Here is a 25,545-nt window from a genome sequence, read left to right on the forward strand (position 1 = left end):
GCATCATAATAAATAAAATCTGAGTTTACCTGAAGTTCAAATGCTCCACTAGAACATACCCATCTGAAAAAAGGTGAGGGGAAAAAAAAAAAAAGCAAATTAATAAACTCCTGAACAAATAAAGGCCCAGTGGCTAAGCACAAAGAACATGCTGTTGCTTGCTCCTCAAAACTGGATTGCAAAGCGATTGCCTGTGCCAGAGACTTTCTGCAAACTTACATCTGCCCTCCGAATTGCGGCAGATCACGGCACTGCCCTCTGTGACATCGATAACATCCAGCTGTTCTCCAGCTGTGACCGGGAGATCAACTCTCCTCGTACTGCGGACCGAGCACTCGGCAGTGGCTGTGTTGATGACATTGATCTCCTTATCGTACTGCGGAAAAGAAATAAAACCCACAAGTTATTCTACACTCATGTGCAATATCTTTAAGGGCAGTGGAGAGGGAGGGAGAGAAAAGATATCACGATGACTTGTGAGGCTTTGTCTGGGGCTGAAGAGAGGAAAAAAAGAAGGAAAAAAAACCCAACCCAACCCACCAGTAAAACCAACAAACAACAATGACAAAAAAACCCCACAAAACAAACAAACAGCCACACACACAAATTTAAAAAAATTTAAAAAACGCCCCACCCACACAAAAAAACGCCAGCAACATCCCTGATGAAGTTCCCTGAGGAGAAGGCGGCAGGTCCGTGGGACATCTCTCCCAGCATAGCAAAGGACCAACAACTTTCCACCATGCATCTTTTAAGCATGGCAGGTAGCCGCTTTCTTCCTCTGACATGACTGGTTCTCGGAAAAAAACACATACCATAAATGTTTCTCTAAAAAACTTCTCTTCTTTCCCCATCTTCTTGTTTTTTTCTGCATTGCTCTTCTTGACTTTGAAGATATTCCTGCATTGAGAATGACAGACACACCTTTTGGAGCTCCATTTAAATGACCCCTGGCACCCCGGGAAATGCAACACGGAGCCTTAGTCCAGCCTTGTCTGCAATGAACTCTTGGAAGAGCAAAGCACACCGTTCACGTTGCTATTTTTCATAAAAGAATGAATATACAACTCAAACCTGCTGGTGAGCAAAACTTGAGCCATTTTCTATCTCCATTTGCAATAACTGTTTTCTCTGTAAGCAAACACTCTATCAAGTGTTTCAAATCAGTTGTGTTTTTATAGAAGTCAACAATTCACTTTTCCCCCAGCAGTCTGTCTCCTGGTTTTATGTATATTCAAACATTAAGGGTCCTCAGATAATTCTCATCTGGGGTCATTTATGGAAGTGGGGCTTGACACAGCTCTCGAGATTGTTGTTGCTTTTTTAGCACATGGAGGAGAAAGTCACCCAAGCAGATATTTAATTAGCACTGTAAAGTGTAAAACAAGCTTTTATAACTGGCTTAAGGGGAGCAATGGCCATGCGTGCTGGGGCATTCCCAGGGTATGGTGATGCCGCTCATTCTGGTTTGTACGTGAAACCCCAGCTATGGCATTCATTTTAAAATTAAGACAGGGAAAGGAAAAAAAAGAAAAACAAACAAACAAACAAAACCCAAAAAACCCCCAAACAACCACCACAACAAAAAACCCCAAACAAACCAAACCAACCAACCAACCAATCAACCAAACAAACCCCACCCACTTAGAACAAATTATTCAACCTTGGCTAACTTCCATGCATTTAGAATTAAGAGAAGGGGAAACAAGATCTGAAATTAGGGACTTTTTAAGCTGTGAAGGGATTCCTCCTTGGCAGTCTCAGCCAGCAGGACCGGCGATCTCTAAGGAACAGATGAAATCACATTGACTACCTGATAGTTTGTAAAATTACATGCATGGCTTTTCACAAAAAAAGTGGTGTTTGAGCAACCCCATGCAGGAACTCTGCAGAAAACAGACCTCTGATTTGCATTTGTTTGAAGTCTCAGGTATTGGGACGTGAAAAAGCTCATTGCAATGCACACTTTTCTGATCTAAAAGGGACATAGCAACTCCTACTTCCCTGCGAATTTTTGCAGAATCGGTAACAAAAGTTTTATTTTTGCTTTTATGCACAAATGGCACAGCAAGAGGCAATGCAGTAAACCCAACTGGAAAAAGGAGAGCCAAGAATTCAACACTTTAAAGTAAGGTTAAGGGGAACACACAGGCAATTACTACACTGTGTACAAATCTTCTAAACACAGTGCTCTTGCCACAATAGTAATAGCTGATCCGCAGAGATAAAATATTTAATCAAGGCACAATTAAAGAAGGAATGGGACTGACAAGTGCAGAAAAGCAGCCAAATATACAGCAAGTAGCACCTTTCTGTCTCAGCTAAGTGGAAGGACATGACACAACTTCAGGATGAGACAACTTAGGGCATCCCTGCTTGCATACAGCTCAGATCCAAGAGTTTGTTTTGCCCTTAAGGTATTTTCTGCAAAGATTTCCTGAAAGCTGGATTCAAAGGGAAAGGACCCCAGAGAAGCAGCCAAACACAAAATGCACAATCAGGGGCATCCCGCTCCTGCAAACGATTCAACAGACGCGAGTACGAAGTTAGACAACACGGGAAAACACAGAATGAAAATCAAGACCTTTCCCCATCGCTGCCACTTTTCCTTTGATCCTTATCCTCTTTTGCCATCAGAAATTTTGGCATCCAGGTTCTGTACTTATCGTCCTTCTCTCTGAGAGGAGGGGAGAGAACCACACAGAAATTCAAGTTATTCCAGCACACCGTGTCCTCTCCCCGAACCTGTGTAGCTACAAAGTCGTGATTTTTCTTTCTGTCTCCCCCCACAACCACCACTGAAACGCAAACACTTGCTGTGATTTATACCAGCACGTGCTGCTGCCACAATCATCTGGCAGCAAGACGTTGAGACATGCTGTTCCCATTAAAAGTAATTTTTCTGACAAGGAGCTTGCCAGGACAGGGCTGACTATCAGGTCTGGGAGCTGGAGTTTTCCTTCCTTAAGAAAAGTATCTGAATTTTCACATGTTTCAGGGAGCAGCTCTCTCCTTTTCACGTCTCTGGCACTAACCAGGTCACATGGAAGAAACGTTCTGCGGGATGCTACTTGCCAAATTAAACACACATGGAAAGGGCACCTGGACTGTCTCCAGAGGACTAAGTCCCGACCAGCTCATGACCTTTGGTGGCTCATCCTACAGCAGGCTCCCCAGGGCACAGCTTTGTGCCAAGAGGAACATCTCTGTGGCCCAGGACCAGCCCCAGAAGAGGGCACCCTCCTCACCTCGGTTCTCTCTGCCCCACCTCGACATCATCGTACACCATGTCCTCCTGGGAACCAGCCACTGTCAACCAAAACACAGCAGAGAAACGTGTTAGGAGGTGTCATTCTGAGCCTGGTACACAAAGTAATATATTGCAGAGGAAAACTGGGGCTGCTGCTGGTCATTCAACCCAGAGAGGTCAAGGCAATGCAAAAGAAAGATCCTTGGGACCCCGCAAACCACCCAAAACTCCAGCACAAGGCAGGAGGCTTGGGTTTGCTAAGGTGTGTTTGTGGGCAGGTTTCTGTACAGATTCGGCCATCCAGCTCCAGGGATGGAGCAGGAGCAGAAGCAAAGCCCCAGCTTTGAACTGTGGCCAAATCAGGCATGCTTTCCATCCCAAGGACAAGGGTACGTTCACTCCAGCACCTTTCTCAAGGCTTGATTAGTCGGGGCAGTTTTTGCATCCGCCCTCCATTTACACAAGGCATGAACCTGTCCCTCCGCCAGGCAGCGATAAGTAGTTTTACAGAGAGCTGTTAAACACCACCGCCAGCCTGGAAGCAGCAGCTCAGCATCGACTGCTTTGCACATCACCTTCCTAAATATATTCAGATCTTCAGGATGAATGCTCTTCTTCAAAGAAGAAACATCCAAAAATGAGCAAAAACCCCACCCTCAATTGAAGCACAAATCTCTATCATGTCTTCAGAGTTAATGGTGCCACATTATACGATTTTCAGAAAGGCATGGTGTGTAAAGTTGGTTTTCCATTGTGCAATACACTTGCCTCTTCACACACACACACAGAACCCCAAGAGTCAGATATATGTATCTTGCTTACCTAAATTTGATACCGAAATGGAAAACAACCTGCAGATAGAAAAAGCTTTTAGAAACAAGTTTGCACATCAGCATCACCTAAAATTCCACAAGCATCAACAAACTAGCAGCTCTTGCTGCTGAAGTGATGGAGGCAGGTCTAGGTGCACGGGCTCCGTGACGCCAACCACAATTGCTGGAATTACATCCCTTGCTAAATGAGCATCTCCATCCTCTGGCAGCAACAATGGCCATGTGTTCACCAAGCTGGTTAAGAAAGGCCTATACTGCATACAAAGAACAGTCCAAATTGGCACAAGCACCCTCCTCCTGCCCACCCCTGCACCCCTTCCCAAAAGCTAGAGGCTTGATGGACAGGTGGTGACTGTAGTAAATAGTAATTCCCTCCTTGTAGTCTGTCATCGGTTGCCCAGAAATTTAAAAGTGATAATGACTGTAGATATCTAAGATACTTGCAGAAGCTTTAAGGGTTCTTTGCAAGAGGAGAATGGCAGGAAAGCTGGTGGCTCCTTCCCTAGAGTGATGTTTAGCAGTGATGCAGGAAGGAGCCACTGACACGACAGAGCATATAGTGCGAAAAGGTTTTTAAGTAAAAATTGGTTAATCTGGAATTTACAAAGAGAGAAGAAAAAGTAGCATTTTGCTGCAGTTCAGGCACTGTGCATGGCATGAGGCACACACTGGCAGTGGTGGAGAACAGGTTCTGCGGGCAGCTACTGTGCAGCTCAGGAAAAGGCAGTTTCCATGGAACCTTAACCAGGGTTTTGAATATTAAAGTGAGAGTACCCCAAAGGGCACTATAGGAAGTTATAAAATATCCTCTATCCTAACTTGTTAGACTACAGACTCAATAGTAAACTTATTCAACATATGCTGTTGCCAACTATATGGTACTGGGTACTATAAATGGTACTTGGAATAAACAAACTCAACCCTTAAAAGCCACCTCAGCAAGCTTTTGCCTAATCCTGGCCCACAGGTCTAAGCAGCAGGTATCGCATTTCTGTGTTCTTGCATATAAATATATTTTTTTCTGTTTGTGCATCATGCTGAGGTATCAGAAGGGTACCAAAGGCAGCAGAAAGCCGATGAAAACTTGGACTCTGCTGCAGGACCTGCTCCTGTAGGTTCCTGCTGTCAGGGACTTTGGAGAAGCTGCACAGATGGACCATTGGCCACATCTGCCAGAGCAGCTCCCAACGCAAGGACAGAAGCACTTTCAGCATAACCTTCCCAATAAAACTGTATTCCTTACCCCTAGACCTCCTGCTCTCAAATTATTGCAACTATGAATGCTCAGGTTTGGAGGGGGAAGGGGCCAGACAACAAACATTTTCTTACCTTAAGTTTTCCTTAAACCTGTTGTTCTTCAGCTTCAACTTTTCTATTTTAAACAAGTTTCCAAATCTCTTTTGTTTTTCTGTTCTGTCCAAAAGAGATATAGATTTTAAATTAAAGAGGCACTAAGCACTGAAGTATGTGAGAAGTGCAACACTCATAGCCCCAGAGATCCTGAAGCAGGTAAAGGAAGGTCAGCAGATCTTAGACCTCAGATTAGAACTAGGCTTTAAGCCTCAACAGCATCATGCGGATGAATGATGAATTCAATAAGATAGGCACCAACACAGCAAAACATGTTTAACTACCAAGTCCAAGCTCAAATCTTTGCTTAGCTTTAAACTTTTCTGCGTTAATTGAAGCTGTCTCTCCTCTGATCCAAAAGCTGCAGAATGACCCACGTTTATTTGGAGTAAAAATTTCTGACGAAACAGACAAAAATTGCCCAGAAACATGGGGTGCACATTGAAGCAGGACATCAGGAGCATCTGCCTGTGCCACCCTTCATCACACATTTCTGACTTGTATACTCTTGAGGCGGCCATTTCACTACACACACTTTTCTCTGAAGCTTACAGGGGGTTGCAAAGCTACGCAGCACTTTTTTAATAAAGTACCTGTGAAAAGCCAAGATCCTCACATGGGGGACATTACCCATGCGCAAAGCACTATTAAAAATACTTCATGTGTATCAGCGCACCTAATCCTGCATGTGGGATCAATAGAAAGACTAAATAAAGACTGGTTTGGGGATTAAGACACTGACCTTTGAACCCTGTGAATTTGGTCGCAATCCTAGTTTTGTCATGAAATTCCCTTGCAAACCCAGCAAGACACCCTGCTCCTCTGAATTAGCAATACAGCTTAATTGCTGCTGCTGTTCAGCACCCGTGGGTACAGAAGGGCCATGGGGACACTTCCCAGCAGGTAGGGAACACACCTGGTCGGTCCAGCAGCCAGATGCAGATGCTAGCACACCTACCGTCTGGCTGGAGAAGCTCGTGCACCTCTGCTACACAACTCCCACGGACAATGTGCAGAGAAACGACACTTCTACCTTTTAATAAGTGCCCAGTCACTGCCAGGGTTTCAGGTTTCCTGTATTTTTTCCCCTGTCTCCGACACACACAGGCTCTACAGGCATGCAGAAGCTAGACTTGCATCCAGATGCAAGGCAGTAGGAGTCTCACATCCATAAGGAAAAAAGCAGATGTGCAGTAACACCTTATTATTCCTCCCACACCGCTCCTTAGAAGAGAGCCACCAGATGCACTCGAAGCAATTGTGTGCAGCATCCCCAGCCCATATGCCATTCCCAAAGGCTGTCTCTGTTTCTTACCAAGGGGTGCAGGAAATCTTTTACTGCGTGAGGGTAGGGAACCACACAAAGCTAATAAGCAAAAACACGACTAACTTCATGTTTCACCTCTTAATCCATTTGGGGAGCTCAGGCAATGTATAAACCTGAGGCTGCAAAACTCATTACACTTCTAACACACCCTCTAGAAGCAAACATCTCGAGAAGCTATATAAAAAAAGAGCAGGTTGCAAGTTAGTTACAGCATGTCAGCTGCAGGCATTAACTCACAGCCTGGGCTCCTTTCAGCTTTCCAACCTTCTGAGATCTGAAATGTGAGCATTTTGTCCTTTGTTGTTTTTTTTTTTTTAATGGGGGCAGCATCTCCGTTTGTCCCTTAAGCATTACCTCTTGCGGCACACACAGAAAGGTGCCATTTCTGAGTTACAGCTGAGCAACACTTTTGATCGAGAGAAAGAGAGCAAGACTCCTGTGTGTTTTATGCAAGCAGAGGTCTGTAAGGGGAGTACTTCAAGCTCTAATAAAAAGGCCTCACTGCTTAGGGATCTAATTTTCATAACTATTTTTTGCTCCCTAAGTGTCAGCCAAAGTGGAAAGAGGGAGGAAGAGGGGGAAGAAGCCCACCCACACAACAACTTTCCTGCAGTTGCATTAGGGAAAAAAAAGACTTCCAGCCAGTACCTGACATGTGAAATCAAGGTCAGTATTTCAAAATACAGGCTAAGAAATTACAACTTACTCCGTTTTTGCTGGATTATCACCCCCAATCTCAACATCGTCATATGTTTCTTCGTAGCTGTTTCCTGAAACTTAAAACCAAGGCATGTCATTATCACAAACCACGTTCAGTAGCGATGAGGTGAGGTTTGCTGGACAAATTGCACCCAGGCCATTACATTTTACTCTAACAGAGGCTTCAAGGTCATTCAGATGAATTCCATGCTAGACATGTGTACTGCACCCCACTGGTTTTAATGGGAATTCAGAGCAACCAGGCCAGACGGAGACACTATAGATGTTGAAAGTTAAACGAAGCTATTCGCGTCATCTCCCAGGGACCAACCCAAATTAAAAGCAGCTCCCATTCGAGCTTCCCCATGTGCTGCACTTACTGCTGGCTGAAGCGAACGCACTTGAGGCATCTGACGCTTGGCTGCTAAAAGACAGAAATTTCACATGGGCATGTGCTGCAGCATCGTTTTTAAAAGACATTTCACAGACGCAGCCATCATGAAGAGCCCAGGTCCATACTCACAGTCTATCGTGCATTTCCTCAACATCATCATATATATCTTCTGGTGCCTCCGGAGACTGCCAAATGTTTTGGTTTAAGGCTGTTCTTTCTACCCCTGGCTTCGGAGCACCAGTATTCCTGTCGTGCACTGGAAACAAGAAAGGAAACTTCTCTCAGGGCAAGGGTATCCGTTGAAGGTAACAGTTAAAGCCACAACAAGTAAGAGCCTACAGACACACTTGCCATTCCAGAAGTCCAGGAAAAGCACTGAGCTACTCAGAGAAAGAAAAGTGAAGAATTTAAAAACATTTTAAGTTTTAAAACATGTAGCTTTAAAATGTTTTAAAATCTTTTAGGTTTAAAAAAATGAAAACGTCCATCAATATTCTCAGTTGTGGCAGCTCTGACCCAAACGCCCCTCACCGGAAAACCTCCCAAGAGACTATTCATGGATGTTCAGAGAAGTGATTGAAAGGAGGGCTTAGCGTGGTTAGTGGAGATGCTAAAATCCAAATAATAGGCCAGTCCATTGAGAATACACCTGTAAAGCAACATCTCAGAATGGAGCCAAGGAGGGAGAGTATCCCAGAGATGTGTTTTAGCGAGGGCTGGAACCAAGCACGAGACTTGTACCTCACGACGTTAGAAAAAGATTGTTACTGGAGGACTCTGTCAAGTGGCAATATTAAACCCTTAAAACTGATTTAAGAGCGTTGGAATAATGTAGAAATGCAGCCACACAAATAAAAGCAGATAGTGTTTCTAAATGAACACAGGTGCATGCAGTAGTTCTCACCAGAACATGTATCATCACAATCTGCTCTAGTTAATGACCAGAGTTGCTATAAAACTTTCAGACCCCCATGAGGAAGAAAAGGATGGCGGGGGGGAAGGGGAACCAAACAATTCTCTGAATCAGCCTCTCTCGCAAAGCAATAGCAGGAGGCTCCCCATGAGTACTTTAAAAAAAAAATTTCCAACAGAAATTACCTCCAGCTGTTCAAAGGTCAAGCAAATCAGCAAGATCTCTTCCAAAACCAGACACCAACCAAACCAGAAAATTATTATGAAGCAATTTAAAATTGAAATGAAAAACAAAAAATGAGGGCCGCACCAATAACAACCACCAAAGTCACAGTCAATTTATACTCTTCTCCTTCACGCTCCTGGTCTGTTCACAGAGCTCAGAGCTACGTTTTCTCTCTTTTATCTTTGAGCTGCTGCCACACCACACTAAGGGCTTGCAGAGGAAGGAGTAAGCCGTTGCAGAATAGAGCCCATGCACACTTATACCTGAAGCTGTGTGTTTAATAATTGTGCAGCTCAGGTGCAGATCACCAGCTCTGGACACTGTCTCAGAGCATCGTGACAGAATGAACCCAAAGTCAGAAAAAGGTTCACGGGAACTACTAAGAAGATGAAGCAAGGAGCCATCATCCATCTTAATAAGGGAAAGAGGGAAACTTCAGGCTCTCATCCTGCTCACGTGTGTTTCTACCACAAGCCTTAGCCAAACCCTTTTCTGAGACTCTATAAATTATGAGAAGCAGAGGAGATGTATTTCATCTCTCTTGGATAAGGGCAATCTGCTAGAAAAACAAACACCTCGGTTAGAGTTACGCAGATGGTTAACCAACTTAGGAAACTATTTGCCAAGCCAAAATAAATGATTCAGACTAGAATACAAATGCGCATGCAACCTTTTGCCCTGGTTTAACTAAATTGGTTCAAGAGTTGCATCCAAATTTAACATTATTTCCCATATGGAAGAGACATTTGGGCAACAGATGGGACTGAGGAAACACTCAACAATGCAATGAGATACTCACAGAGCTCTGCTCTGTCTCTTGCCAGCCCTTGTGGGGTAGGATGCTTTGCAGTCTGGGTACCGGTCACATCCCGCTTCTCTTGTAGCGCCTCCATCCCACTTCTACCATCTTCCTTGGGTTGACTAGTGGGAGATACATATTCATTTCCACTTGCCTGAGATCAGACATTTGGTTTAGTCAATACAGTCTTTAGAAACAGCTTTCTAATATAAGCTAATGTAACTTACATATATACACCTATAATGATAAAAGTTATCTTTCTGTGGATTTAAAAGTTTCACGCCCTTTTCCATCAGGGGTTTCTGGTAGACATAGGCATTGCTTGGCAGTGCTACCTGCCTTGTAGGTATGAGCATACAAAAGAGAAGGCAGGAAAAAAAAGGTGATTAAGGACTCAAGTTTCAGCTGTTTTCCAAAGAGACAGAGAACAGAAAGGGAAGCAACATCCTACAGTAATTATTTAAAGTAATCTCAAGGATATGATACCTCAAAAATTTTCTTTCCTTCCTGTTTCTCTCTTTCAAGACTTGTTTTTTCCTCTTTTTCATCCTCTATTATAGCTTTTCCAGAGCTGAAAATTTCAGAAATGAGGGTGATCTCACAACAGACATTTTAGCAGTCACAGACAGACAGATTGCTTTATGACTGTGCCCAAATAAGCACCTCCTTTTCCCTTTGAATGAGGTAGATGCCAAAAAGATTGCTAGTACTAATAGTAAGGGCAAATCCAAAACTAAAGGTCACTGGTTACTTGGGGTACTAGAAATCACTCTTGGAAAAGAGACAAACTAAGGTAATTGTTTTCCAGTGGCAGGAACGGACAAGCTGGATCCATTTGCCAGCAGTGGTACCTGGCTCACGAGATGTGTCTCTCGTCACACTATCACGCTTTAGAATGAAAACAATCTTAGAAACCACGAGTGCCGACACAGAAGAGCATCATCGTCTACATTGTCTTGGTCACAAAATATCTGAAATTTCCTTCTATTTACTGAGTGTTACAATAATCTAAGCCTAACCTGAGTTAGTTGTGGGGTTAGAAGAAGCTTGAGAGAAAGGAAAGGAAATTACCTGGATTTGGCAAAGAGAAGTGTCTTCTGTTTCTAGAATAAAGAAGAGGAAAGCCTTCAGCCACTGGGCTTTTCTCAACAGTCAAGCTTTTATACAAGGCCTCAACTGTCATCTAACATTTAAAGAAATATTTCTTTAGAAAGCCCCAAAGCATTTTACATTTGGAATAGTCATCAGACAAGAATATTTCCTCTACTTTACAGGACAGGGGATACACATATTGACAAACTATATACGGATAATGTAACAGTGCAAGGGATCAGGCCAATGAAGCTACTGGTCAGAATGAAAGCAATTACAGGTTGGAGAGCTTACAGAAGAGAAGGAAGTTTTTTTTTAATAAATAAATATTTTCCAATCTACCATAAAATAAGACTAGGGCTGAGCCAGAGCACCTCCCCACAAATCATGCACAGATAAGTGCATTTGGAAACCTGTGCTGTTTCCTGGACGATTTTATTGCTTTGCCGGTCAGGACTTGAAACCCTTTTAGCAGAGCCAGAACTGATACGCGGCACACGATCGTCTCCTGGCACGAGGTGCCGTGTTCTCCCAGCCCAGCTACCCACTGTGGGCCATGCGGCCAAGCAGGTCTCCTCCAGGGACAGCTGTGGCAATTCCAGCCCTGCGCAACGCACCATCCTGCCTTCGCTGCGGGATATCTCCACTGCCAAGGTGAACTGCCATCCCCTTTGTAGCCGGGGTAAAATTAAAAGAGTCAGGTCACAGTTTGCAGCAGAGATGTCCCTGCAGCTGGGGATGAAAACCCGTACAGTTGTGCCCACAAGTTACCCTCGCTTACAAGCCAAAGCTTGAAGCATGCTGCTGGGACAAGAAAACCTGGCTCAATTTTGCTTTTTCGCCTTCAGAGAGGGATTACCAGCACCAGCCCACCTTTGACAGGAAATTCCACTACAATTCAGTGGATTTTTCCTCCCAGAATTCATGATCTTGATATCCGTGGTTGACACTTACTTGGTCTACCACCAACGGCCAGATGGTGTTACCACTTCCTTACGTGTTTGCAGAGGAAGCCAAGGGAACTGACACTCCCCTAGTGTGTTTGGAAACCTCGTTAGTCTTCGTGTCCCTGCTGCAGTTTCTTATTTATTTTTTGAAAATCTTCACAGACCCACATACAGAAATACTCAGCAGATAAGAAATATACAGATATTAAAAATTTCTAAGATAGGAAAGGATATGTATGGTACAGTCAAGCCTAAAAAAACAGCTGTGAGGAGACTAACCTTGTGTTCTTGAGGCTCTGCCTTAGGTACTAGAAAAGATATTTGTGAACAAGTATTACTTTTTAGTCCATGTTGAAGTCACTGCACTTAAACTTGCAAACCCCAACTTCAGCCCACATTCCCAGTGTCCAGGCACACATTCACCATGGTACATTCGCCGTGTCCTACTGGCCAGGGTCCTTCAATTTGCTGTTTGAATGTGGGCTTACACATTCAGAGGACTACAGCATGGAGCTTGGCTGGCCGCAGTTTTCATAGCCCTTGGGGCAAACCCAAAAGAGCTGTGGTGGGTCCCCCAAAGGAAGTTGTTTGGCTCCTGTTCCAATGGGAGAGAAAACCAACATACAAGGCAGAAGCTAACCTCCCCAAACCGGGAAAACTTTGAAAAAAGTAAAAGCAGAGCAGTGGTAACTCTGATAGAGAAAATTATAAAGAGAAGTAGTAGTAATAGAGATGGAAAAGCTCTGCACCCTGAGAAAAACCCATTCCCAGGAAGATGCTGAGGTTTGCCTCACTATCTTTTTTCTTTCTCTTCTACATGGGTAGTGTCTCATGACTTTTCCCCACTGCAGTTTTACTGTAAGCAGCATCTCACCAAACTACAACTTCTTTTTCGTCTGTGGCCCAAAGCCCTCACACTGTGACAGTGTGCAGAGGGACAACCCAGATGGTCATCTTTGGTCACCCTGACCAATGTGCAGCTGCTTTGCTCAGCTTGAAGAAACAATATTATTTCAATTTTTAAAGGCTCTATCCCAAATAGCACGTAATTCACCCAGCGGTCTTGCCTCGCAAAGTACCTTCAATGACACGCAAGGTTGTGGTGTCCCCAGACTGATTCAGGTACATCGGATTTTCTTCATAATTATGCTGCTCTTCAAGTTGAGCACTGAGAAGATGAGAGAAAAGAGAGAAGATTTTTTTTTTTTCCTGGTTCTTTTAGAAGCCTGAAAAAAAAAATTCATCTTAATGACAAGGAATTCAAGCGCTTTTATACTGAGTCTACAAGAAAGCAAAGTGAAATGAGGAATTCCTCGGAGGGAGAGGAGACCTGTGCCAGATGCAGAGCACGGCAAAGCCTCCCCCCAGCTCCACACTCCCACAGCTTTTCCTTTGGGAGGACAGGCTGCATTTATATGGCTCAAAGAACATCAGGGGACTTCATACTGGGATTATGGTCTGCTGCCTACAGCGATCCCTCAAGTAGAAACAGAACAAAAAGTCCAAAGAAATCCAAATGCAGCGTTTTTCAAACCTACCACAGCTCCTTAAAAATTAATAACAACACATGCTGGCTCTCAATTAAGGAAACAGGAAGGGGAAGACAGAGATATCAGAGGGCATGTATAAAGGTCCTGCTCCTGAGCTTATCAAGCCACACGCTCCATGCCATCACGGGACATGCCAGCTGTGGGAAGGAAGGTGTCACAGCCCCAGCACTGCAAAGCCTCGAGTATTTGGCTTACTAGCCTATTCCCCATCTCCTAGTTCTGCTTTTTCCTTTCCTCCTCCAGAAATTCAAGTTAGCATCATCAGGGAATGGGTGCAGAGAAAAACCCAACCCAAGGAGCATCCAGGCAAAGCCCAGAGGCTTCACCTCCACCCAGGTTTTGGCAGCTCAGGAGGGTACTGGGAAGTGGCAAATGCACAAGATGCAGCTCGCAAGACATGGTGGGGATGAGGTGGGGTGGTGAAAGAGCATCAGGAAAAGTTATAGCGAGAACTTCCATCTCTTACAGTAAGTCTGTAATAAACCTCAGGGAGGGTTTGGTTTTCCTTGAATTACCCTGCTGTCACAACTCAGTATCAACAGCATAAGGACTGAGTAGTTGTTGCAAACCAGAACAAGAGCAGCTAGAAACTCAAGGTGCATTTTAACAGTAGTGAAATCAGAGTAAGAAATGACACCTGAAGTCAAGCAGAAGCTTGTGCTAATGCTGAAGGCTGCCCCAGGCCCCCGGTCCAGGCCCTGCAAGCTCGCTGATCCCACCGCACGTTTTGGACACACAGGTCAGGGAGTCCCACTGCAGGGGACACCTATATACACATTGAATTAATACCACCACACCACCACATTGTGCCCCTGGTGCCATCGCCTGAGGAAGAGATGACTAGGAAAATGCCCTGCCCTTCACTTCCCCAGCCCAAACAGCATCCCAAGAGCTTGGCTGGACATCAGACAGCCCTTTATATACACCACAGTGCTACACTGACCCAAAATACAGCTGGGCTGATGGATCCCTGACTAGCATCAGAGAAGGTAGAGTGTTTATCCCCAAACAAGGAATCAGAGCTCAAGAATAGTTGGCCCAAACAACATCAGGGTGTTTAAGAGACCAGACTTGATTACAGGTGGGGCTCCTACCTCTGGGCTTCAAGGAAGGGAATTTCTGCCCCCAGAATCCCAGGATTTTGCTTTTATGCTGGAGTTCATTTAATTCATTTCCCATTATCACAAGGTTAATATTTAACAAGTGACCTATTGTAAAGGCCTTATCACAAGTAGTAGGGGAAGATTGCTAATCTTGCTAGGACTTGCAGGGCATGACAGGTTTGGAGCTGGTTATTTTTGACCAGTTCTCTTCTGATAAGTACAGGTTAAAAGCTAAACAAAACACCAGGAAATGCTGGCAGGAACACCTCATGATGTGAAAAGCACAACTTGCTGCGTTGTTACTTGCAAGAGTTCATTGTTTGGGCACTGGAAGTATTTTAAGAATTTGTCTCATTTTTGCTTTGGTTCAACCATTCTGTTTCCCATTTTCCCAGCTGTATATTCATGCAGCTAAGGCAAAACATGTATAGGAATAATTTTCTCCACTTTTGCTTTCTTTTGGCACACCAGAACCGCTACACAATCGCTCATGACAAGTCAGAGAGGTAGCGGAAAAAGTCAGGATCCCCTTGTATACAAAACCAATTGTGCCCGTAGGATTTTTAAGCTCTTTCAGACACTTGTGGGATCAGAAGCTGAACCAATTGTCTCATGTCATCTGGTGAGCGAGTTTGGACCACCACTCAATTAAAAAAAACTCACTTCAGCATCTGGAGGCAGGTGAAGTCCTGGGGAAGGGGAGGAAGGGCAGCGACTCCTATATTCCGGCTGTGCTGGCTGCACAAACACACAGGAGGTCAAGCAAAATAAAAAACCCCAACACCTGCTGGTTATGCCAGGCCTTTGTTTCAGCAACAGTTTTCAAAAGCATCTCTTTTCTAAAAACACCAAGCTTGAGGACATGGAAAACAGGAAGCGAAAACCACACAGATGCTCGGTGATTTTTGCAACCAAAGCACTGGCTGTTTTCCCTCCAACGAGCTAAACCAGACCTAAGGATACATGGGTAGGGATTTCCATGCTGCTCAAAGAGACTAGAGGAGAAAATAGAGATGAAGCTTTCTACTTTAGAAGGTAATCCCAGCCAGCTTTGAGCTTTCCATGTAGGTTTGCACAATCCCTGGAGCAAGTTGCTGCCTCTGGGAGCAGGACATTCCCTCCAGACTGCACAGAGATGTTTCAGCATCACGGGATGGGGACGCTCCCGTCGCCATACGCTCACCTTTCGGGGGTCAAGTAATCTTCTTCATCAGCAGCTGCACACAAACACACAGAGGATTAGCATTTGAAGGCAAGACCGCTCGCCTACAGAACATCAGCTGCAGCGACAGGGAGGTGCGATGGGGATGGCCCCTCCTCGTGGCATCACGCCGCACACAAAGAGAGGCGTGAAATAAGATTGCCAGCAGAAACTGGGGATGTGGTTATGTTAATATGCCATTATTCCATGTTTCCAGGCAACAACCTCAGGCCTTCTAGAAATCGATAACTGAGCAATATTGAGAGGGCATGGAGACAATGACATATAAATGTAACTGTTTTCCTCCATCAATTTAACATATTTAGAAAAGGTAAGTAGGTTAGAAAAAAGTTTCAGTGAAAACCTCTCTCTTTCCCTCTTATTCTTATCGAGACCAGGGCAGACCAATAAGCACTGGCCCAGGAAAGCCAAAGACAGTATAGCAGAGCCCTTCTTAGAAATGCAACTCCTTTTCAATTCAGCAGAAGTTGTGCCCAAAGATCTGGCTATAATTAAGTCTGTATCTATAAAGAAATACAATTTAGCAGCTTAATAAGTGGTCCAGAATATCCTATTATGCAACATCAATCGGGTTTTCTTATGGGAAACCGAACTTTTGCATATCTTGATGTTGGAACATTTAACATCGCCCTCTGTTGTATTTAAAACAGAAGGGGGGGATTAGCAGACCAGTTTCTATCGATTTTATTGTGCCTTCCCACAGTTAAGTGCTGCGGAGTCAAGGCATTTCCCATTGAAGCAGCGTGATAAAGATCAGCTCGCCTCATACTCAGCTGCTGCTCCTTTACAACCAGCTGTAAACTGCTCACAACACACTGCAGTTGGGAGGAAAGTGGGTTTCTGCACGGGGGATGACATCCAGCCTGGAAAACCAGATCCCTTTTCCAGATTAAGAGCAAAATTCAGCCTCACTGAAACTGTTGAGCTCTTTTTAATGTTTGAGGAAGATGTCAGAAACAAGTCACGATATCTTATTTCCGTGTGCTAGGAATCGTGGCCTTACAGATGCCAATAAACTGCAAATTATTATTCATTTTCTGCAGAACAGGTTTGAGAAGACAGACTAGAAATCCCTTACTTGTTTCATTTCCCCTGTGGACCAAAGGCACGGCACTTCGGAAAGCGCTGAGATCAAACTTCGGGGGTCTTTCCGGCTTCCCAGGGGCCGGACCCAGAGATTCGGCTGAAGGGAGAGGTTTAATTCTTGGCCACTTGCTCCCAAGGCTGTGAGACCATTTTCCTGCTCTGGGCTGGCAGAAGGGAGGCTCAGATTCTGCTTCAGAGAAGCACAAGGACAGGCAGCAATTAGCTCTCATTTAAGCAAAAATCCATGCAAGATCATTACTTGTTATACAGACATTTCTAACCAGCTCTGCTTCCTCCCAGTTTCAGCATCTCCATTACACAGCAGGGGTCTTACCACATTACCAGAGTGGAAAAGTAAATGGAAATGTCAATTTTTACAGATTTCTACCAAGTTAACCATGTTGGGGCCTCAGATATCAACAGCTCCCTACCCTTGGATTATAAAATACTAGCCTAATTCTCTGTAATGATAACAGTTTAATCTGGCAGGATTTAGTGGCATAGCTGTTTTCCATACACAGTCTGAGCAAGGTAGTTTTCCAGGGTAAACAAAGACTTAATCTTTTCAGTGCCCCGTCACTCAGCATGACGTTAGCAAGGGGAATTTCACAGTGTTCGAGTTTCCTAGCACCAGTTTCTGTAAGAAATATTGCAAGGAGAATATGCTCTCTAAGCTCAAATATTACCTTTTGCAAAACTGCGAGGGAGCAGAAGGGGAACTTCAGGTTTAAACCATTTTAATTTGAACTAAATTATCTTTGCAGAAAAGCCAAACCTTTATGTCTGTGTGAAAAGCGAATAGCAGGGTGTAGTCGCATGTACCTTGTCATTGCAAAAGGCCGAAGCAGACCAGAACTGAAGATACTCCCCTGTCCTCACTCTTCATCCTATTCTCAAAACGTGGACAATTTCTTCAAGTGAGTTTTACAAAAATTCCTGGAGATGGGGAACCCTCCCCTTGCCCAAGCTCACCAGCAGTTTGGAGCCCATTTCTTAACTCTGGGACCTCCAGAGAAAGAGGAGAGCACCCCAATGGGCCAGTTTGGCCTCTTGTTTGAGGGTCCCAACTCTTAACAGCTTTTCTCTCCTGCTGCTGTATCCTGCGCTTTCAGAGCACCTATATACCTATATTAAGAGTATAGCTTACTGTACCTTTCTGGTGCTGAGGTGGCTCTCTCGGTGCACGATAACCCAGCTGGGAAAGAGCCGGCTCACTGTGGCGCAGAGCATCCTTCTTCTGGGCAGGTGAGTCCACCACAGCATCACTTCCAGACGGTTGCATCCTGCTGCTGCCCGAGGCAGCTGGAGCACACATCTGCTCCGGGCAAGGGCGCACGTAGAAGTTTGCTGCCCGTTGGGTTGAGAGCATCGCGTTTGCTTTCTTGCTGCGGGATAAAGTGTTTTCCAAGATCTGTAGGGCATGGTGGAAAGAACTGGAGAGCAGAGAGTCCTCTGGAGCTGTTTGGGCTGATCGATGCCGGTCAGTGAAATGGGATGGCAGAGGCTTCTCTCGACCACTCTTGGGAGAACTCAGCCCTTTCTCGGAGACGTTGCCTTTGCGCTCTTCATTCTGCCCCGTCAGCTCCAAGTAACCCAACGTGGCTCGAGGCCATGCCAGGGGGTTGCATTGGGTGAGGGCGGAGGGTTGGGAGGCAGGATGGGCAGGTTCACCCTTGGGTTTTAGTTTTATCATTTCTCTCTTACTCCGGGGCAGGGGGCTGGACACAGCATTACCTCCAGAGCCCAGCTTGGGAGGGAGTGCAGTGGGAGGCTTCTTGTGTGGCTGCACCAGCTTGTTGGCCAAGGTGGAGTCATTCTGAAATTTTGCTCGGAGGGCTCTGAAATCAGTCACACCTTCCTAGGAGGGAGAAGAGAACAAAACATTTGCTTTCAGGGGTGGCAACAGGCAATTTATACAATCATGATCATTTAAGAGAGTAGGAGGCCCAGACTCCATCCTCGTCATCAAGGATATGCAGAGCCTAGTGAAAATTTAAAAGCAGGAGAGGAGAATGAGCTCTTTCAAAGGATCCTCCAAAGGCTCGCAAATCACTTCTGATAAAGACAACAGAGCTGAGATGAGGGAAAACGCAGAAGCAGGGCACAGAAACACAACCAAGCAGAGCCAGTGCAGGCGGCTCCTGCTCCCCAACGTCACCTAGTGCTGGAGAATCTCCCTCAGGAGGACCTGGCAAACACTAAAATGAACATTAGAGCTTCCCAGCAGAGGTGCTGCAATAATGCCCATGCACCTGCTGGGTAGGAACACTGCACTTTATTTTCAGTACACAAACACCAGCCAGGGGAGAGGACAGTGCTGCCCCACAGATCCCTAGTCCATACCCTGCCTCCTTTAGAAAACTTCACCATGGGAAGAGACGCACTAAACATCCACCTTGGCAGGCTCCAAATGACCCCGGGACAAAAATCTTCTTTTTCCACCATGTTGTTCAGCTCAGGGTTCCCATGGCTCTTTGGATGCTTTTCCTCTTGCCACTATTCCCACCCTGGGAAGCAGAGGACATACAAACCAAACGCGGAGCACACAACGACAGCGAGAGCATCTCCTGGTCCAGGTCATGAATATGTGCTAAGATACTAAAATCTTGTCCCATACAGCTACCAGGCCCCAGGTTATATATGATTTTGAACAAAGAGAGCTAAGCAGTGACAGCACAGTTTAAAAGGGCACCTAAGAACATTTTGTTTCAAGACTCTGCCCTCAGGCAAAGTCTCCCTGTCCCATCCCGGAGAAAGAGAACCACAATTTTTGCCTGCAAAGTTGTAGCTGAATTTCAGCCCTGAACTGAACTGGGGAGAAAATATGAAGAAAAATTTATGAGCTACTTAAGTCCTTGAACTGCTCTATAACTTTTTATATGTCATGATTACATTAGGTGCACTACTCTGGCAGCTTAGTTCAGTGAGGAGAACTGTAAGGCTCCACGAGAACCTGTCTAACGAGGAAATTGGAAAAAATTATCTAGGACAGAACTTCGTTATTCTGAAAAAAGCCCCAGCCTTAAGTGTTAAGGCAGAACAGATGAATAGCATACTGAGGTTTTATTGCATCTAATTGCACGATTTATTAAACACTGACAATTTCTCTTGAATAACCCCTTTCACTGACTTTATTACTTTCACAGGGTAGTGCATGATGTAAAGAACCAACCCATGGGGAAGAGGTTTGAATTGCTCCAATTATATTTCGTATTAGTGGTCAGCAGCATGATGCGGTGCAAGCTGCCCAGACAGCCTAATCTAGCGTCGAGCCGATGCGAACAGGAATTTTCAGAAGCATACGGAGGAAGAATCAGACTTTGGAAAAATAAAAAAATAAAAATCCCACATGTACCAGATCCCTCCAGTGATGCCAGAGGGGAAATAAAGCAGCGAGGTGCCCTAATGTGGTTGCACCGAGCTTTCGCACGTGCTGCAGCAGCAGTTGAAGAGTTCAGTGCTGTTTACCTTGCTTTACTGATTTTCTTTACTGTAGCACATAGTTCCTCATCAGTGCCCTCGGAGACAAAGAAAATAGAAAAGAAAAAGTACCTGCCTGTCTCAATATGCCACAGGCGAGGTGGACTCCTGCGAAACAGGGGTTGTGGTCAGGGCTCACCCTGGCAGTGACAGAACAGCTGTGACAGTCACTGTCTTGGCACTACCTTTAATTAAAGAGGGATGGAGACAAGCCTCCCTTTCCCCCCCCTCTAGTTGTTACTCCTCTTGCCTTGAAATGGCAGCTTCAAATGATTTGCCTAATTAACTGGAAGGTTACCCGCACTTAAAGCCCTCTTGGTGCCCTCCACCGGAACGTCGCTCCCGCAGTTTGCAGCCCGCTGGTGTATTCTCACCAATGCCATAAGCGGACCCAGCACCTGGGGACACATACAGTCCCTGGCTGAGCACGCCAAACCGCCTGGGAAGATGGGGTTAAATTGCACCTCATGGCCGCCTCCTGTACCCCCACACCCGGCCGGCCCCAACGCTCTCTCCCCACCTCAATAAAGCTCCCAAAAGTGCCGCCTCCTTGCACAGGGCTGAGCTTAGCATAACCATCTGACGTGCAATGATTTCTCCCAGTCTCTGCAGGGATAATTTTCCATCAGGACTGTTTCAAAACACAGACCCACCCAGGCAACTCTCCAGCTCTACCCGCACACCTTAAGCTAGCTCAGGGAGATGCCCAACCTCAATGCAGTGCCAAACGGGTCACAGGCAGTCAGGCCACACTTGAAGTCCCAGTCCCAGTGCCCCACTAGCCCAGGGAGGGTTCAGCACAGCGGGGAGAGCCGATCCCCTGAAAATCAGACCACTTGACAAGGGAGGAGAATACACTAGTAAATTTAAAGGACTGCCAAAAGCTCACAATGTGTATTAGAGCTACATCTGGCCAAATAATTCACTGTGAATAATAATACATTTGGCAAAAGCCCACGCAAGATACGAGAGAGGATAAAAAGGAAACAAACTTCCACTGGCCGGAAAGCTAGGAGCATTACAGAGTCAGGGGACAGCTAAACTTTCCATATTTTCTTCCTATAAATAAAATGTTCTGCTAACATTAATATCATTCTAGGAAGCAGAATAAAGCTCAGCTTAAGCCTATGATAATAACACCTTTTAGAAAGATCAGCAGCTGGAGGTCTGTGCTGATACCAAGGACTAAGTAAAAGGAATCTCAGTTCTCGTTAGTTTTCTGCAGTTGCTTTTCTAAAACAAATCAACACCGAAAAAATCCCACTCAGCCGAGAGGAAGCACTGCATGTTCCCTTCCTGAAATTCTTCTGGCTTCATCCATTCTTTATCTTGATTTCCAAGGGAGCTCCCATGGGTAAATGTTTAATCAGCACCACTCTCTTCCCGGCAGTGGGGTGGCTGGAGCCGAGCCCAGGCACCCCGGGCACGCTGACGAGAGCACACCGCAGATACCATCTACTCATTAACCCGCCGGCTTCTCCCAGAAAAAAAAAAAAAATAAATAAAAAAAAATATATATCCACCTCTACTTTCTGTTAAATTAAGAGGCAGCAACCACAGCTCATCTCAGAGGAAGAGGGTAAGAAACCAGGCACCGGGGACCCCTCAGCCTCTGCTTTGGGGCAGAACAGCCGTCCCCATGCACAGCACAGGCAGCACTGAGAACATGCACCTAACCCCGAGTTTAACTGCTCCTGGCCCTTCAGGGAGATAACAGCCCCAAAGCTACAAATTGGCAGCAGAAAATCAAGCAGCAAAGGTTTCACCCGGGGCCAGAGGAGACGGAGCAGCCCATGCAGTGAGGGTGAGAGGAGCAGGGCCCCCACAGTTACCACCTCCATCCCTTTGCTGCTCCACGCCGGGTCCAGCCGTTCAGCCTGGCACCATGTTTTGCTGCTTCCTGCTCCGTCCCTGCTGCCGCCACAGCACCGGGCGAGGCGGGGTGAGCCCAAAACCACACCTGGGCCGAGGCCTGGCTCTGCCCCCGGGGCGGGGAGAGCCTCACCTGGGCAGGGCTGAGCCTGCGGGAGCAAAGCCCGGCCTGGCCACGCTTCCCCGACCTGACTCATGGGTTCTCTGAATCACAAACAACATCACGGCAGGCTTCGGATGGGCTCAGAAAGGGAATAATTTGGTTTGGTTTGCTTTTTGAGAATGAACAGCACATGCCCTCAGCATGGGTGCCCCTGCAGCACCCATGTCCGTATACACGGAAGTTCTCACGTCCCTTCTCACACCTGGAGCAAGAAAAGCCGAGGAGAACCGAGGAGTCCCACCATGCCCAGCAATAGTCCTTACCCCACCTCTGCACATGTCTCTTCGTGGGTGACACCCACCCTAATGCATCAGCCCAGCCTGCACCAGGCTCTTCCCCAAGCCAAAGCCAGAGACCTCGGAGTGATTAAACCAGACATTTCCCTGGAGGAACCAAATGTTTTCCTCATCTCTGGATAGCAGAGCCCAGCAAAAAAACAGTCGTCCGCGCTGAAGCCCTGACATATTCCCTGGTGAAGCAGCTCCTTTTCATGGTGAGCTGTTTCTCAGAGTCCTAAGGACAGACCAGTTGAATTAGGGCAAACAAGACTTCTCTCATCGCTGGATATTCCTGCCTGGGAGAACAGCCTGAACCGATCTGTCTAAACATCGAACCCATGTTTTTACAGAGCACATCTCCGAGGAAAAGCAATGCTGGTTAGCTTGGCAAGAAGAGAACTGAGAGCCCCAGGACTTTTTTTTTCCCTCCATAACTGATCAAATATTATTTTATCTTACTCTGTGGGTGCACTTGATGTTTTCCTTTGAGCATCAAGAGATGGCTGCTGCACGGAGCCCGGGTGCTGGGTGGTATTCAGAGGCAGCTGTCGATAGGGCTTGGGTGGGCAGGGAGCCATCAGCAGCCTGGGCAATAATTACCCATCACCAGCTGACCTTAATCCAAAGTACCAGGACATGGCACCTCTCGTACACACCATCCCCAAAAGTCGCCTGGAAAAGAAACCCTGCAGCAATAGGAGGCCTTAAGGTTAAGGGAAAAGGGACTGATAAACCCTGTCTTTAACGTGTGGGACTGATGGCAAACTGCGTGCGTATGTCTGAAGGTGTCCCGGGTTTCTCTCCACTGATTTGAAGGTGATGGTGTGATACATGACTTGTGGATGGACATTCCCCCTCTGCACATGGGCATCAGGAAAAACCTTGCCCCAAGCATCCCTACCACTATTGGTGTGGGACCAATGCTCTCCCAGCCTAACCTGGCGCTGCTTTCCAGAGCCAAGCTTGAGCTGAAAAAAAGAAAAAAAAAAGGAAAATAAAAAGACTCAGTCAGAAACATGATTTGAAGCGCGTGTCTCGTTCCTCACCACATGAAAAGCCCTGCTGCTGCCTGGTGGTCTCAGAGAAGAAAGGGGGGTCCTGCCGAGCTGGGAGTTGGCAGGGAAGTCCCCCAAGCTCATGCTGCAGTCATGGCATGATGAAAATGAATGCTGATTTTGTGTACAGGTAGCTGGGGAGGATTTATGACCTGCCCAGTGGTATGAACATGGGCCGTGAATTCAAGCACTGTTGGAGAATCAGGAGGTTGTGATTTCAGAGCCACGGTCCTGCGGAAAAGGACAGGGTAGATTCCTCTGTATGGGCTCTAAAAATAAAAAGAAAATGCCAAAAGTTTCTTTAAAACATACATTTTTGTGAGTGCTAGCCCGGGTGGGACCCCCACTTGCCTCACGTTCCTTCCACTGCAGCCCCAGGGCTGCCATAAATCGCAGCAGGCAATAATAACTGCACGGGGAGTGTGGTGTAGCCGTGGTGTTGTATAGATCAAACACCGCAGAAGTGGAAGCCGACTTCTTGCTCTGGCTCTGGACCTTTCTGGGGAACGCCTGATGATAAAGAGCTGGCGCTGCTCTGTGTAAGCCACCTTTTAATGGGCCACGTAGCACAATTTCCTTAGAGAAACTAGACAGATAGGTCAGGAGACGACAAAACGGGACTTTACACCCTCCACAAAATGCTGGAGGGAATGCAGGTAATCCCTTTGATAGCTCTTCCCCTCCCACTCCATCTCTCCCCACAGTGCTGGTGCCTCCCATCGGTCCCCATCAAGCTGCAAATTGCCATAAACGGCGACGTCCCAGCAAAACACAACGACCACCTTGTCCACCGCCGCTATTAAACAGGCAGCGGTTTGGAGCAGGAGCTTGGGGTTTGATCTGGGTTTGTGTATCAGAGGCACTGGCCCAGAACGGGAGTTCCCGGGCATAGCCCTGACTCAAAAAACCCCAAATACCTCCCCTGAGAGCAACAGCACCAGACACTTCCTAACCACGCACGGTCTCCCCAGAACAAACAATTTCAGCCTGTTTAAAAATTTCAAATTTTATGATTTGGATAGGTTTTTTTTTTTTTGCAGTGATGCAGTCATTCTCTTATATAGACATATCAGTCCAAGGGCTGCAAGCACAGCATTCAGCAGACTTGTTTTCCCTGAATTATTCTGAATTTCCCTGAAATTATTCTGCTTCGTGACTGCTGGGATTTTTCATATGCTATAGGTGTATTATACAGATTTGGGATTGGTTTTGTCTCCACAGAGGTGTTACTAGAGACCAGATAACAACAGCAGATGTTGGGAAGATTATTTATTCCTAAATAAATCAGCAGCATGACTGGTGAAGACTGGGGAAATTTTGGGGCAATCCAGTTTTCTCTGGAAGACAACTAGATTCAGGTATTGCCCAGGACATAACCGGTGATAACATTAGCCCAGTGCCGTAATATTATAGATTGGGGGTGGTCTGACAAGTTATCTTCCCTTGTCACGGCTACCGGCCCCGCATGTGCGACAGCACTGGGTGCAGGAGACGTGGCACAAAGAGAAGGAAACAATGGTGCAATATAGAAGGGTCCAAATATATGAAAAAAACACCCCAGAACCCAGACAAACAGGCAAAAGTGGATAGCATGGCATAACCTTGTGCTACAGAGGATTTTGGCTCAGTTTTTATGCCTTATTCTGTCCCCAGGAGGACCAGAGCAGCCACTCCAGCCAGGTTTCCCGCACATCTTACCCTTTTTTCCTGGAGGTCATATCTTGGTTTTCCAGCAGAGGGGGAGATAGGATCACTTGTTCCACCATCGAGCCACTTGCTCTGTCTTGCATTACTGGCATTAACGAGAAATTCAAGAAAATGCAGTATTATTGATCCTTGCATTCAAAAAGCTAACACTTTATTTTACTAGCCAGGACAAAGTGTTTTTTAGGAGGAGCCAATGTAGG

At 45.9% G+C, this 25,545-nt stretch overlaps 1 protein-coding gene across 1 annotated transcript in view; it reads right to left on the reverse strand.

The window, feature by feature from the left end:
* Nucleotides 1-25,404, reverse strand: part of FYB2 (FYN binding protein 2) — a 33,010-nt gene extending 7,606 nt beyond the window's left edge. The window contains exons 1-20 of the mRNA XM_065656986.1: nt 25,337-25,404; nt 23,485-23,551; nt 17,943-18,648; nt 16,783-16,977; nt 15,666-15,699; nt 12,909-12,997; nt 12,109-12,137; nt 10,862-10,893; nt 10,277-10,361; nt 9,791-9,944; nt 7,983-8,109; nt 7,840-7,880; nt 7,467-7,536; nt 5,413-5,496; nt 4,073-4,101; nt 3,249-3,309; nt 2,585-2,677; nt 816-900; nt 220-376; nt 30-63 (exon numbers count right to left, since the gene is read on the reverse strand). Coding sequence (XP_065513058.1) covers nt 30-63; nt 220-376; nt 816-900; nt 2,585-2,677; nt 3,249-3,309; nt 4,073-4,101; nt 5,413-5,496; nt 7,467-7,536; nt 7,840-7,880; nt 7,983-8,109; nt 9,791-9,944; nt 10,277-10,361; nt 10,862-10,893; nt 12,109-12,137; nt 12,909-12,997; nt 15,666-15,699; nt 16,783-16,977; nt 17,943-18,648; nt 23,485-23,551; nt 25,337-25,404 — 2,240 coding nt within the window. The remainder of the gene's footprint in view (nt 1-29; nt 64-219; nt 377-815; nt 901-2,584; nt 2,678-3,248; nt 3,310-4,072; nt 4,102-5,412; nt 5,497-7,466; nt 7,537-7,839; nt 7,881-7,982; nt 8,110-9,790; nt 9,945-10,276; nt 10,362-10,861; nt 10,894-12,108; nt 12,138-12,908; nt 12,998-15,665; nt 15,700-16,782; nt 16,978-17,942; nt 18,649-23,484; nt 23,552-25,336) is intronic.
* Between the last annotated feature and the right edge of the window lie 141 nt (nt 25,405-25,545).

Source organism: Caloenas nicobarica, chromosome Z (genome assembly GCF_036013445.1).
Source record: "Caloenas nicobarica isolate bCalNic1 chromosome Z, bCalNic1.hap1, whole genome shotgun sequence".
NCBI classification, from domain to species: Eukaryota; Metazoa; Chordata; class Aves; order Columbiformes; family Columbidae; genus Caloenas; species Caloenas nicobarica.